The 14,778-nt window shown below is 35.0% G+C and overlaps 1 protein-coding gene across 1 annotated transcript in view; it reads left to right on the top strand.

The window, feature by feature from the left end:
• DENND4C (DENN domain containing 4C) overlaps positions 1 to 14,778 on the top strand; it is a 93,599-nt gene that overhangs the window by 42,605 nt on the left and 36,216 nt on the right. Inside the window, exons 12-18 of the mRNA XM_007469668.1 lie at positions 124 to 269; positions 2,141 to 2,176; positions 2,263 to 2,393; positions 4,297 to 4,429; positions 6,580 to 6,786; positions 11,572 to 11,700; positions 11,895 to 12,039. Coding sequence (XP_007469730.1) covers positions 124 to 269; positions 2,141 to 2,176; positions 2,263 to 2,393; positions 4,297 to 4,429; positions 6,580 to 6,786; positions 11,572 to 11,700; positions 11,895 to 12,039 — 927 coding nt within the window. The remainder of the gene's footprint in view (positions 1 to 123; positions 270 to 2,140; positions 2,177 to 2,262; positions 2,394 to 4,296; positions 4,430 to 6,579; positions 6,787 to 11,571; positions 11,701 to 11,894; positions 12,040 to 14,778) is intronic.

The raw sequence follows: 14,778 nt of genomic DNA, 5'->3' as shown, positions 1-14,778 counted from the left end.
TCTTTCCCTTTGTGTATATATATAAAGAGAAAATAATATAGATATATACAAGTTTAAAATAATTAACATAACATCTAGCTCCACTTTAAAATCTGAATTTAATTCTAATTTTATTTTCTTCAGGATTTTTAAAAAGTCGAGATCGTGCCTATACAAAATTCTACACTGTTTTAACCAAAACACAGATTTTTATTCGTTTCATTGAAGAATGTAGTTTTGTAAGTGATAAAGATACTGGATTGGCTTTTTTTGATGACTGCATAGAAAAGGTAAAAGTTTGTCCTATATGTCAGTATTAAGGAAAAACTTTGTTTGTTTACCTTTATAATCATCATTGTTATTATTAGCCCAAATTACCTGAGGAAGGCATTATAGGTGGTGTGTGTGTGTGTGTGTGTGTGTGTGTGTGTACACATGCGAGTGTCCAATTCTGGGCTTAATGTAAGAATTATTTTCCTTTGTGGCATCTAGTACTGCCATACATAGCTAATTTTTCTCTTTGAATCTCACTTAGGTTTTGTATTAAGTACTAAGAACATTTCATTGAAGCTCCTGAATTTTTTTTTTTTTACATGAATAAGATAAGATTTAGTAGTTCATTAAAAAAGTTTAGTTTTAGGAATTCCCTGGCAGTCCAGTGATTAAGACTTCATGCTTTCACTGCTGAGGGCCTGGGTTCGATCACTGTTCAGGGAACTAAGATTCCACAAGACGTGCAGTGCAGCCAAAAAAAAAAAAATCAAAAACAAAAAACGAACAAAACAAAACAAAAGATTAGCTCTATGGGTAATGGAAGTCCTGTGTTAAGTCCTGTGTTCTTTTGTTTTAATGTTTTTCCAAATATTTTTGCTCATATATTTCTTTTGTCCTAATGGGAGCTATTTGGAAATACGTTAAATTTTTTTTGTTTTTGTTTTTGTTTTTTTGCGGTACGCGGGCCCCTCCCGTTGCGGAGCACAGGCTCTGGACGCGCAGGCTCAGCGGCCATGGCTCACGGGCCCAGCCGCTCCGCAGCATGTGGGATCTTCCCAGACCGGAGCAGGAACCCGTGTCCCCTGCATCGGCAGGCGTACTGTCAACCACTGCGCCACCAGGGAAGCCCCGGAAATATGTTAAATTTTAAAGCTTTACTCACCCATCGTAAGGAAGTTTAAGTTGATTTTTGACAGTGATAACTCACATATTTTTTCTCATTTTTTAACAGAGCTCTTATTTTTGTAAGTGGGTCTTGGGGCTGATTGTTTATGCAAACTATATTATATAAAGTTGGAGATTTTATCCAAAAAAGGTAGAATATTATGATGTAATTTTTATAGGCTCCTAATGATTCGTGTATCTTAGAAGACTTGAATAATTTTCTCCCATTATATCTGTGTGATCTAAAACTCCAGGGATATGATTAAAACTTTTCAACGTTTTTGTTTACTTAAATATTGATAGTCCATTATCATTCAGTTAGAGAGAAGCTTAGATAATATCAATCAGTAATGCAGGGGTTTAGTAATAATGAAATTTTTGATTTGAGAAGCCAGGTTCTCCTTGTGATTGCCCATCTTTTGCTGCTTTTTTTTTTTTTTTTTCTGGTACGCGGGCCTCTCACTGTTGTGGCCTCTCCCGTTGCGGAGCACAGGCTCCGGACACGCAGGCTCAGCGGCCATGGCTCATGGGCCCAGCCGCTCCGTGGCATGTGGGATCTTCCCGGACCAGGGCACGAAACTGTGTCCCCAGCATCGGCAGGCAGACTCTCAACCACTGCGCCACCAGGGAAGCCCTGCTTCTTTTTTTAAATAATTAATTAATTAATTTTTTATACAGCCGGTTCTTACTAGTTATCTGTTTTACACATATTAGTGTATATATGTCAATCCCAATCTCCCAATTCATCCCACCCCCTCCCCATCTTGTGCTTCTAAAGAGGGACTTATGAAGGAACCAGTCAAAATAAATTGTTTCTCTCTTAATAGCCGTAAGAGAAATATTATACTTTAGCCTAGTAGTATGGAGGCCACCAAATATATTGTGAAGTGTTTCATATCTGCCTAGTATTAAAAAAGGATAGTTTTTTAAATAATAATTTAAGATAATCTCTATTAAATTCAGAGTGGACATTTTCACTAAGAATTCTTTTCTTTTTTTCTAGTTGTTTCCTGATAAAGGCACAGAGAAAACAGATAAGGTATTTTTTCTTAAATTTAAGTTTTAACGTTTCAGAATCAGGTCTTGCTTATATGCAAATTAATTGGAGAAAATAATTATTTTTAGGTTGATTTTGATTCAGCAGAAGACACCAAATTGATAGAGCTAGATGACTCACAGAAAAGTGAGCATACTGTGTTCATAATGCCACCCGAGCCACCACCTGATGATGGAAAGGATCTGTCACCAAAGTACAGGTAACACGAATTTTTTTAAAGAGTTGTTTGGACACAGCTTTAATAATTTGATCTTTTGTGATTATTAATAGATATGTTGTATAGTAATCACTTGTGAAGGTCATTTTCAAAATGTATTTAGTGAACTAATGGAGATGAACATTTTATGGAGATATCACCAGGTATTGTAATTTAAGAATTGGACAGCCCCGTTGGAAGGGAAACCAGATGTTTATCACTGGTAACCAAAACATTTACCATATTTTAATCTTTAAAAATTTCATTTCTGAAGAAGAAAAAATTTACTTTTGTGAGGTTCCCCCTCCCTTTGGGGGATTTTGTTGTCAATATAAGGACTGTGAAATTCTTACGCATTAGTAATATATCAGAGAAAACTTAAAAGTAGAGGGCCAGGAATCATTCTTTATTAAAATAAACTTATAGGATTTGGATGGGAGTCTTTTAAGAAATTAAAATGTTTGATCATTTATTATTATGACCATTTGAATACCATTTAATAGGTTTAGAAAATCAAACAAAAAAACTAACACATCGTTTTAGCACCAATACTTAATGTCTATTAACAATTATATGTATATCTTTTTTGTCTTTTTGTACATAAATTTGCATTTACTATACTTAAAACAAATATTAGTTCATCTTGCACATATTCTTTGTGACGTGTGTTTGCCTTTAATGGTCTGAACATTTTTCCATGCCAATATATATTTTTGTGCCATTCATTTTAAATAACCACATTGCATGCATTTATTGTGATTTGTTAAACTAGTCTCCTGTGGATTTATTTATAGTTCTTTGCTATCTATACCTTTGTGTGTATACATAGTTATTTTCTTTGGCTGTATTCATAAAAGAATTTCTGGGGCAAAGGGAATATAAAATAAGTGTTTTCCAAAAATATAGAATTAATATATAATCTCACCAGGACTCCATAAGAATGAAAAATGTATACCTGAGATTGAGTGGTTTAATTAAATACTATTTTGATTGCATGTTAATTATAGAACTCCTTTTTACTTTGGCTTTGATCTCTATACATTGGAATGCAGGTATTGACAAATAAGTAAATCAAATAGGAAAGGCAATATATTTCAGAAGATTGGCCCCAAAGGAAATAACTAGGCAATTACTGAGAAGAAATCCCAATAGTTGATAATATGAAAGTATGTTAAGCTTTTCTAGTATTTAAAGAAATGCAAACCAAATGAGTAGTAGAAGCATTTTTAATCTATCAGCTTGAGGATAGGCTATCCTTCTAGTTAGAGTGTATGTAAGTATAACCTCTCTGGAAGTAATTTGATAGTGATTATAATAATTTTTATTTTCTTGATAAATATTTACCATAGAAAACTGTTATTGGGCATTATTATAAGAAATTAAATAAAAGTACTCACAAAGATAAATGTACAAAGATACTTAATTGCAGAAATTGAGAAATAACCTAAAAATGTCCAACAGTAAAGAATTGGTTAAATTATGGCACATCCCTAATATAAAAATATTCGGGTTTTTTTCCTTGTAAATGTGAATGCAAGGTACTTTTATAAAGAAAAACAAGATTACAAAGTATACTAAATGTTATCTTTTAATATAAGTTACCATTGAACACATGGGTCCTGTTGAAAGGGTTACTAATTCTTCTGTCAAGATGTCAGGGTTTTCTGTGTTTTAGGGATTGATTGAAAATAATAGGATGCAGAGGAGCCAAAGTTTCCATGTAGATAGTCTATGTATCTTATAATTGCATCACCTTATATTTTTGAAAAAAAAAATTTCTATACAAGGATTTTGGAAAACAATATTGGGTACATTTGACGTTTAGTAATATTCACCTAAATTCTGGCATAATGTTAAGAGTTAATGTACTTTAAATCAGCAGTTCTATTTTTGCTTTTTATTTTAGTTACAAATACTTTCCAAGACTGGACCTTAAGCTTTTTGACAGACCACAGGAGTTGAAACTTTGTTTTAGTAGACACCCTACTGGGAGTAGCATTACAAACAGTCCAGCTCTCATGGCTAAGAGAACTAAACAGGTCAGATATTCTTTATCTAATTTAAAATGTAAACTATGTATATGTGATATGCAGCTCATAGTTCAGACTTGTCACCCACAGCAATCATTTGAAGACTCACTATGGTTAATGAATTAAAATCGATTTCTTGCAACCCTACTTATAATATTGAGGCTGAAGTTTTTGAATGCTTATGTTTATGTTCTAAGAGAACCTTGGGAGCTAAATACACTTAAAAAAAAAACTTTATTGAAACATAATTCATATACCATACAATTCACTTGTTTAAGTATACTCACTGGCTTTTAGTATCTTCACAGGGTTGTGCAGCCGCCATCACAATCATAGAACATTTTCATCACCCTAAAAAGAAAGCCCGTACCCTTTAGCTGTTAACCCCACAGTTCCTCCATCTTCCACAGCCCCAGGCAATCACTAATCTATTTTCTGTGTCTATAGTTTCGCCTGTTTTGCGCATTTCGTAAAAACGGAATTGTACAGTATGTGGCATTTTGTGACTGGCTTCTTTCACTTAGCCTAATGTTTTTAAGGTTCATCTGTGTTGTAGAATGTATCAGTATTTCATGTATTTTTATTGCTGAATGATATTCCATTGTGTGGAATATTTTATTTATCCATTTATGTACATGTGCATGGTTCCTACTTTTTGGCTGTTATGCATAGTACTGCTGTAGACATTTGTATACAAGTGTTTGTGTGGTTATATGTTTTCATTTCTTTGGGTTATATGCGTAAAGTAGAATTGCTGTGTCATATAGTAACTCTGTGTTTAACCTTCTGAGAACTTGTCAGACTGTTTTCCAAAGTGGGTACACCATTTAAAATTCCCACCAGCAGTCAGAATTTTACCACATCCTTGATAATTCTTGTTATCTTCTGTCTTTTTGATTATAGCCATCCTAACGTATATGAAGTGGTATCTCATTGTGATTTTGATTTTTCCTCATGGTTAATGTAAATATATTTTCTACTGAATATTACATTCTAAGGGGAGTTAACTTAGGACAACCTAGACATCTTGTTTTAATACTATATCTGATTTAGGTATAAAGAGTTAAACTATGGTTAGGTGTGAGTTAAAATTGAACATCCTTTATACATATACTGATATTTTGGGGGTCTACAAAACATGGAAAATTTCGGAATGAAATTCTTAGTTCAGGTTTTACCAATTCATGTACAGTCCCTCAAATCCTAGGGGTAACCTGAGGTGATCCTTAATCCCATATAGTGCACAATTCTCTGTGCTGTCTGAGGGGAATTTTTTTTTTTAACCATTATCAGCTTAATAAAGGCAAGTTTTTTTAATGTGACAATTTTGCTACTACATCTTTAAATCTCATTTTCACCAGAATTTTTTTTCCAGGCAAGTGTCTTGGAAATAGAGCTCATAACAGTATGTTTATTTAGGACACATCCCGCAGAGGGATCTTTAGTGCAAGGCAGACAGTGGCAGTCTGACATGTATGGAGGGCTCTATAGTTTCTGGGAATATGTAGAGTTTGATAACGCTCTGCAGGTGACTTTGATACCTTTTTCTCTCTTCCACCTAAATCAGAATGAAAATCAGAACTAGAAAACATGCCATAAAACTGTTAGGTAGGAAGGTCTGTGATCTTTCTCAGACTATGTTGCCTGCAAAGGAACAGGTCTTTTTAACGAATCAGTCAGTGAAGGAATTAACACAGAAGGTAGAGTGGAAATCTTGGTGGGGGATAGCCTAGGGCATCTTAAACTTTTTATCAGGGGGAAGAGTGAGAAGACTCTGACTTTTTCAAGAATGATTCTATAGAATTATAAGCTATAAATGAAATCCCTTTCATTCATCAAACATATGAGTGCCTTCTGTGTGAGGGGCACTTAGTTACCCATTGTATTATAATAATATGAATGATCTCTGCTTTTAAGGAATTTCTAGTCTATTAGGAGACACCTGCTTGCCAAATAGTTAAAATTCAGTGTAAAGTGCTTCTATAGAAAGAACCATGGGGCACTAAGTAGGAAGCCAGTCACAAAAGCAAAACTATGAAATGCTTGATTTTAGAGTCAAATTTTACATTAAATTCCTCTCTTCCTTTTACTTCTCACTTTTCCTATCATACTAATGAATTTTAGTGAATGTCATGATGTTTTATTTATTCTCTTTCTAGGAGATAAAAACAGCTCATAAGTTGGCGAAGAGATGTTATACAAATCCACCACAATGGGCCAAGTGTCTCTTCAGTCACTGTTACAGTTTATGGTTTATTTGTCTCCCAGCCTATGTTAGAGTTTCTCATCCTAAGGTCAGAGCACTTCAGCAGGCATATGATGTACTTATTAAGATGAGGAAAACAGATGTGGATCCTCTAGATGAGGCAAGTATAACAAATTGAGTTATTGTTACTAAGATAAATTTTATTTGTATTTTTAAGAAAATTTAGGTCTCAGTTGCTTTCCAGTATCCTCGAATATTTTCATTAAGTAGGAAAGGTAAAATTGTTATCCTGTTTCCTAGAGCTAATACTTATTATTTTAAAATACATTTATTTTAAAATTATTGCTTTAAAATGCAGCAGAGGGCTTCCCTGGTGGCGCAGTGGTAGAGAGTCCGCCTGCCGATGCAGGGGACACGGGTTCATGCCCCGGTCTGGGAAGATCCCATGTGCCGTGGAGCGGCTGGGCCTGTGAGCCGTGGCCACTGGGCCTGCGTGTCCGGAGCCTGTGCTCCGCAACAGGAGAGGCCACAACAGTGAGAGGCCTGTGTACCGCAAAAAAAAAAAAAAAAAAAAATGCAGCAGAGACTGACTTCCTTAGACCAGATTGTTTACCGTTGATAAATAGAAAAACATATTGACTTAATTTTATTCTCAAGATAACTTTATTAGGAAGCAAATAGGCCTTTAGTAAGTGGCTCTCCACTTAGGACCTGTGTCCTAGGTGAGTTACATAACCTATCTGTGTTTCAGATTGTGTCTGAAAATGGAGGTCTGAGTTTCTCAACCTTGGCACCATTGATATTTTGGCCCACATCATTTTTTATTGTGGGGTCCTGTCCTGTACATGGTAGGATGTTTAGCAGCATCCCTGGCCTCTGTGCACTAGGTGCCAGTAGCTCCATGCAATCAAAAATGTCTGCAGACATTGCCAGATGTCACCAGGGGGATAAAATTGCCCCACTGAGGTATATAATATTTAGTTCCTATCCTCAAATGGTTAATTTGACAGTTAAATCAGTTAATGTACATAGTGTGCCTAGACCAGTACCTGGCTGATAGTAAGCGCTCAGTGAACAATGTGCTACATCTCTTAAGCCTCAGAACCATCCTCAGAGATAGGTAGTGGTATTATCCAACTAACGATTGAAGAAACTGAGTTACTTATTTAGCTCTTCTCTTTGCTGTTTTTCCCTTTAAAAGTTACTTTTGGTGTTAAAATAACTAAAATGATTATTTAGAACCAGATCAGAATTTAAAAGGAAGTTGGAATAAAAATTCAGAGTAATGGGTGTTTGGGGAGGAGAGAGCACAAGGCTAGAAGAGAAATGCGAATGAGGAGGGGCACATTATAGGCTTCAGCAATAACTGTAATTTTCTCCTCTTATAAAATAAAAAAGATCTGAAACTGATAAAGCATGTATGTTATTAAGATTTGATAATGCTGTGAGCACACTAAAACTCATTTTTCTCTAAGTATTATCTGTATGTTTTAAAAAACTTCTCAAATGAAAAGATAAAGTTATAAAACAAGTAAAATATCCATTCTCACATTTGATTACATTTTCTCTCATCTGATGTTTATAAAACTATTTGGAGGGCTTCCCTGGTGGCGCAGTGGTTGGGAGTCCGCCTGCCGATGCGGGGGACGCGGGTTCGTGCCCTGGTCCGGGGGGATCCCACATGCCGCGGAGCGGCTTGGGCCCATGGGCCATGGCCACTGGGCCTGCGTGTCCGGAGCCTGTGCTCTGCAACGGGAGAGGCCGCAGCAGTGAGAGGCCCGCGTACCGCAAAAAAACTATTTGGAAATTAAAAGTGCTTGATCAGAATTAGTGTTTTGTACCTCATACATTTTAATGTTTTAAAAAACTTATTCTGATAGAGATATATCTAAGATAATATATCTAAGATATATTTTAAGATGTGCTTTAACTTTGTGCAAGCACAGAATATTTTTAATGTGCTTTAAAATATGCTCTATGAGAGAGCTAGTATTAATTTTGTTACTACACTCTAAACTCAAAGCACAATACTTGATTTAAGTTTCTTTGATAAGTTCATAAGACAAATTGCCTGAAAAGTAATCTCCTCTATACATATTAAGGTTCTAAGGTAGTCTTTGTTACAAGTAATTACATTCTCCTATTTTCTAACATGTAGCAATTATGACTAGTAAGCTAAAAACGTTTTTTAGACTATTTCCCAATAAACACTGATAGGAGGCTTAAAAATTTGGAGGTTAATTTGTTGTATTCCTACTTCTAACAAGTTATATTGACAGATTTGTAGTCACCTGAAGTAATTACATCTCTACAACTGGAAGAAAGAAGTGTTTCTTTATTTTAAAACTTAAGGATGCATATTTGCTTGGCATATTTGATGCATTTTATTTGTTTATTGATTACACATAGAATAGCACATTAAAATTTTCACAGTATTTTTATGTACATTATTTCCTTTGGTATTCCCAGCAACTCTATGAGGCAATTATATATTAGCTATATTTTACAAAGAAAGAAATTTGAAACTTAGATGAAATGACACACACATAAGGCCACCTAGCAAGTAAGTGGTTTTTATTTTTAGGTTCATAATCCATTAGAACCCATTGTCTCATTCATATGCTTAATGTTTTGACAGCTTTGTGTTCTACATGTTATGTTTGCAGAAGTTGTAATAACGTAGATTTTTAAATAAAACTAGTAAAGACCCAGAAGTAGCATATGCCATGTAGGCTAAATTAAAGTTAAAATGCATAATGTGTTTTGCTTTTAATACTATTTATTAAATTTTTAATGGAAATGAAATGTTTGTGTCAAGCTTATTCTTACCTTGTCTCATCAGTCTATTCATAAAGATGTTGTACATTGCTGAGTAACAAACCACCCCATTTTATTACCATTTTATTACCATAACCATTTTATTAAATGGTTTTATTAAATTTTATTAAATCTTATTATTTTATTTGCTGAAAATCCAGGAAGAATTTGAGGTGATTTTTCTGCTCCACATGGTATTACTTAGAATCACTTGGTTGTAATCAGTTGCTAGCTGGTCTGGTCTGGAAGGTCCAAGACAGCTTTAACTCACATGCCAGCCAGGTACCTTGGCAAGGTTATCTGGAAGGCTGGGCTCAGGTGGACCCCTCTTCCTCCATGTAGTCTCAGACCTCTCCATGTGGTACTTGGGCTTTTCCCATGATAGCTTAGCACTCCAAGAGCATTTGTTTCAAGAGGAAGTGGAAAATGACCTTTCTTAAGGCTTAAGCCAGGAAACTGGTACAGTTGTCACTTCAGGCAAATTCTATTGGTCATGTAATCTCAGAGGCTTTCCCCCTCAATTCAAGGGGAAGGGACATAGACCTCTCACGGGAGGAGTAGCAAAGAGTTTGTGGCCATCTTTTATCTGTCATAGATATCCAAAAGGTATCATGTTGTAGGCAACAAAATACTGCAATTAAAAAATTATATCCCTGGCATTATTACTGTTTCTTTAGTTTGATGCCTGGCTCTTATACTGGTAAGCCTGGAAGTTTGGAGGAATAGTTTGTAGACTTCAGAATAAATTAATTGTCGAGAATGGTTTTGGAAAATTTTAGATTAATCCCAGTTTGACATAGAAAGTGATTTACTTCTTCATGGCTCATAGAATCTTAGAGTTGAATAGGACTTCAAGATATTTTAGTAAAACTTCAACCTAAACCTGAGATGTTGAAAGTCTGTAATATATGAGACCTTGCCTATGCTTGAGTTGGCTTTGTTAGAAAGTTTGTGTTTTATGCTGAGTTCAGTTCCACCTCCCTGCGGCTTTTTTGGGACTGCAGAAGCTGTTTACTGCTTCTTTCAAGTGACAGCTCTTCAGATATTTGAAGAACTCTTGTGCCACATTCTTCTTAATCGCGTCATACATCTTACCTAGTTCTCCCATTTGTTCCTAATTTATGTAGTTTCCTAACACTTCTTTAACCTAGTCATTTATGAAGTTGCTCTAACAGTTTCTGAACTCCTCTGCTCCTAAATTAAACTTCCCATTTCTAGCTTGAGAGTACTCATCTTTATGATCCTCTGCCTCTTCACACCTCTTTCCTTACTTCATCTCTTGAATAAACTATCCTTTCTCAAATCTGTTTACTTTCCCCTTTAGTAGAGAGTGCAACTTGGCTTTATGGTACTCACAGTTGTTAAACAGCTCTGTTATAAACAGAGGACATTTTACAAGTCCCAAGAAGAGTATCTTTTTTATGTATATTTTCTGATTCTCAGATTAAGCTCTAGGGCTGCCTTGTTCACTGCTTTTGTAAACTGGCTCACCTCTTTGCCAGGGATCCATGAGATTCCTGTTTCATTCTTTATGGTTTCTACTGTTGTCTTCCAAATGGGATATTCTAACTTTTAGGAGTTCCCCATTGAGTCATCCTCTTCTGATCAAATTTAGCCCTCTTCAGTAAACGCATATTCTCAGAAAAGCCTTTGCTAATAATGTTACAGTGTTTTTAACTTTCTTCTCATACTTTATTTAAGACACGGGTTCATAGAATCCTTTTTGTTATGTAGGTATTCTGGAGGTGCTGCTTCTAATTCCTTTGGCATAAAATATAGAACATGATTTGGGAGAGAGCTATTTTAATCATGCTTGGTTTTAAAAATGAATTCCTTCTCATAGTATGGAAAATAATAGTTGTTTTCTTTGTGTAAACTTAGTTACTGAAACAAACGGCACATGTGCCCATAGCTCTTATGTGGAAAAGTTAATAATGCTGGTACTTCCATTGATGAATAGTTTTAAAAAATAGTTTACCGAGACTCTCAAACCAGAACAAAGGAGAAAATAGTAATACCTATTGCTTAATAACTTTGAAAAGAAGAATTGAGTAAAGTCATTTAAAAATCTCTGCAAGTCACAGACTAATATGCTAACTATTAATGCTTTGATGTTCTTATTTGTTAGGTGTGCTATCGAGTAGTAATGCAGCTTTGCGGACTTTGGGGTCATCCTGTCTTAGCAGTGAGAGTTTTATTTGAAATGAAAACTGCTAAAATAAAGCCAAATGCTATTACTTACGGCTATTATAATAAGGTAAGTGGGATTGACATTAGGCAATATATGCTGCTTATTAAGATTGATAAATTTATTATCATGCCTTTTATTTAAGAAACTTTTTTTAGACGTTTTGGGGTGGAATTCTTTTTGTATATATTATATGTGTATGTATTTTTTTAAAATTCAAATATTCCTAATAAAGATTATTTTAACCTTTATTTTACCTTTAGGTAGTTTTGGAGAGCCCGTGGCCTAGCAGTACCCGCAGTGGTATCTTCTTATGGATGAAGGTACGGAATGTGGTACGTGGCTTGGCACAATTTAGGCAGCCACTTAAAAATACCGTGCAAAAGTCACAGGTCTCCTCAATATCAGGTAATAAATGTGGTTGGAAAGATACTTTCTTGCTGAACCATAAGCTTTATAGACATATGAATTTTTACTTATATGAGGCAGAAAACGTAAATGAAATTCTAGTTTTGATATTTTCATATACTACTAAAGATAGAGGTTGCGTAGTCCAAAATTATTTTTTTCTCTCACAAATTTAGAAAGTATTCTGCAACTTTAAATGAACTGTGAGTCACTCATGTTTAGTTTCAGAGATTACCAGTGCATGAGTTATTGAACTGCTGTTGTCCTTATCTTTAGCTCCTCAAAATGCCACAGGTGGAAGTGATGGGGACACGGTGAGCCACGGTAGTGTGGATAGTTCTAATGATGCTAACAGTGGGGAGCACACAGTCTTCGTCAGAGATTTAATCAGGCTTGATTCCACTGATAATCACTCTAGCACAGGTACTAAAATCTGGATTTTACTAACCCTTCACTTACTCTCATGTTAAGCCTTCCATTTTTTAAAGAAGCTTTTACCTTCCTCTCTCAAGTTTGTGCAATATGAATACCTAAAAAATGCCATACATAAATAAGGGGAGAAAGTACACCTCTGATTGCAGATCACTTCTTTTATTTTCCTATAGTATAAAATAAACTTGGGAGTGCTGTGCAAAAGGCTCTTACATGGTACTTCTTTGTGTTCGTTCATCATTAATTTGTGAAAGTATATGATATAATTGTTAGGAATTGTGAGCTGAGGAACTTGACTGTTAGTGACACAATTGCAAATCTTCTTTTCATTAAGTGGATAATATTTATTAAAGATTTGAGATTATGAATATTAAAGAGGGAAGAAAATAAGTCACATACCACGAGAAAAACGTATTCTTTGCATAGTCATTACTTTAAATGACGCTTTTTAAAATCTGAGAAACTACTGAAGCTGCTTTTACATACAAAGCTATGGGCATAATCTCTGTCCTCTGAAGTTAGAAATAAGCTTAATTAAAGTAGCACGTTGAGCAGATATATGTGTGTTGCACATCCTTCTCGTGTTTTTCTTTTTTGTTGTTATTGTTAATATCTCAAGCTTTTCTTTAAAAAGAATTCTGAGTCTAATTCCTGTGCTTCATCTGATGAACTTGTCTCAATGACTGAAGTTTCCTTTTCTCTGCTCTTTGTTGCTCTGCTTTTTGCTCTGTGCTGTTTCTTGGTGCTGCATTTGTCCTTGGCTGTCATGGTGTGGGGTGCAGACAGACTTGTGTGACGTGAAGCTATGGATACACGTGTGCATTAATTCTACCCTTGAATGTTAACCACTTCAGGTAATTTCCCATTTATTAGGTTAAATTTTGCTGACATGCAAGGGTGGGGGAGAGGCCTTTTGTTATATTTTAAGTACTGTTGCAAGTGGAAAGCAATTTTAGTTTTCTTGGCTTTTTCTCCTTCAGATACGTGTAATCATATACATACTACTGAAAATACCAACTAACACTTTATGATCAATTTGCAAAGCATATTTGTTATCTTAATTGAAAATATGCTATGCCTTGCTACAATTCTTATTTTGAGGGTGGTTTGTAGCATCATTGAGTCAAATAGTTTTATGAGCGTTAAAGATTTCAGTATTCCAGCTGTTAAGGTGGTTTTTGCTTGCTGAAACTGATCTGCTGATTCTTGTACTAAAAACTATCCCCATAATTACAGAAGCATGTATAAATTGGTGAAAGTCAACATAAAGCTGTAAGTTGAAATCCTGTTTGTAAATTAAATTTCTTTCAACATGTGGGAATTTTCATGAGACTTTCATTTGAAAACCACCTTATTTTATTTCCTCCTGTATTTTTTTTCCTAGTGCTTATAGAATAAATGGATTTCATTTATGGAAAATCAAGAAAATAATTTGTGGTATGAAACCATTTCACTGATAATAATAATAGATAAACACTCTCCTTATCTCTCTGGATTTTTAAACTTGTCTCCTTTAAAGGCAAAAAAAAGATTTACTGGGAAACTGCATAAAGATTCCATATTCCCCAGTTGGGAAAGAAACTTCAGATCCCTTTTTCATATATTTCTTTTAAGCTACATTTCAAATGACTGAAGCTCTGACACTGAATTTACAGTGATTATGTGTCTCTGTAGAGTTTCTGGTGATATCATCTGATATTTTTGGAGACTTCCAGCCCAGATGCTTAAGTTACTCTTTTCATTAAGGATTATCTCACAGAATCTTTCCACTTAGTACCTGATACTGAGTCGCTTAGCTTGTTGAGGGCATATCTGGGTTTAATCAGTTTACTCAGTTCCCAGTCCAGTGTCCATTTCATGGCACCGTAATGCTTTACCAGACTTTCTGAGGGGGGCCAATAAAAAAAAAAAAATGACTGAAAGAAGTCATTCTAAATAGCAGTCTTTTTTTGAATTAAAAAAATTTTTAATCGAAGTACAGATTTACAGTATTGTGTTAATTTCAGGTGTACAGTGATTCAGTTATATACACATACACACATACACACATATATATTCTTTTTCAGATTCTTTTCCCTTATAGGTTATTACAAAATATTGAGTATAGTTCCCTGTGCTATATAACAGGTCCTTGTTGGTTATCTAAATAGCAGTTTTTTTAAAAGCTTAATTCTTTTGTTATATGGCAAACCCAAAGTTTGAAAGGCAGTTTAAAAAGTGGTAGAAAGTGAAAAAATAAAAAGTGGGGGCTTCCCTGGTGGCGCAGTGGTTGAGAGTCCGCCTGCCGATGCAGGGGACGTGGGTTCG

Source organism: Lipotes vexillifer, unplaced genomic scaffold (assembly GCF_000442215.2).
Source record: "Lipotes vexillifer unplaced genomic scaffold, Lipotes_vexillifer_v1.1 scaffold1116, whole genome shotgun sequence".
Classification (NCBI taxonomy): Eukaryota; Metazoa; Chordata; class Mammalia; order Artiodactyla; family Lipotidae; genus Lipotes; species Lipotes vexillifer.
The sequence above is the reverse complement of the archived record's forward strand: the minus strand, read 5'-3'. Positions and strand labels throughout refer to the sequence as shown.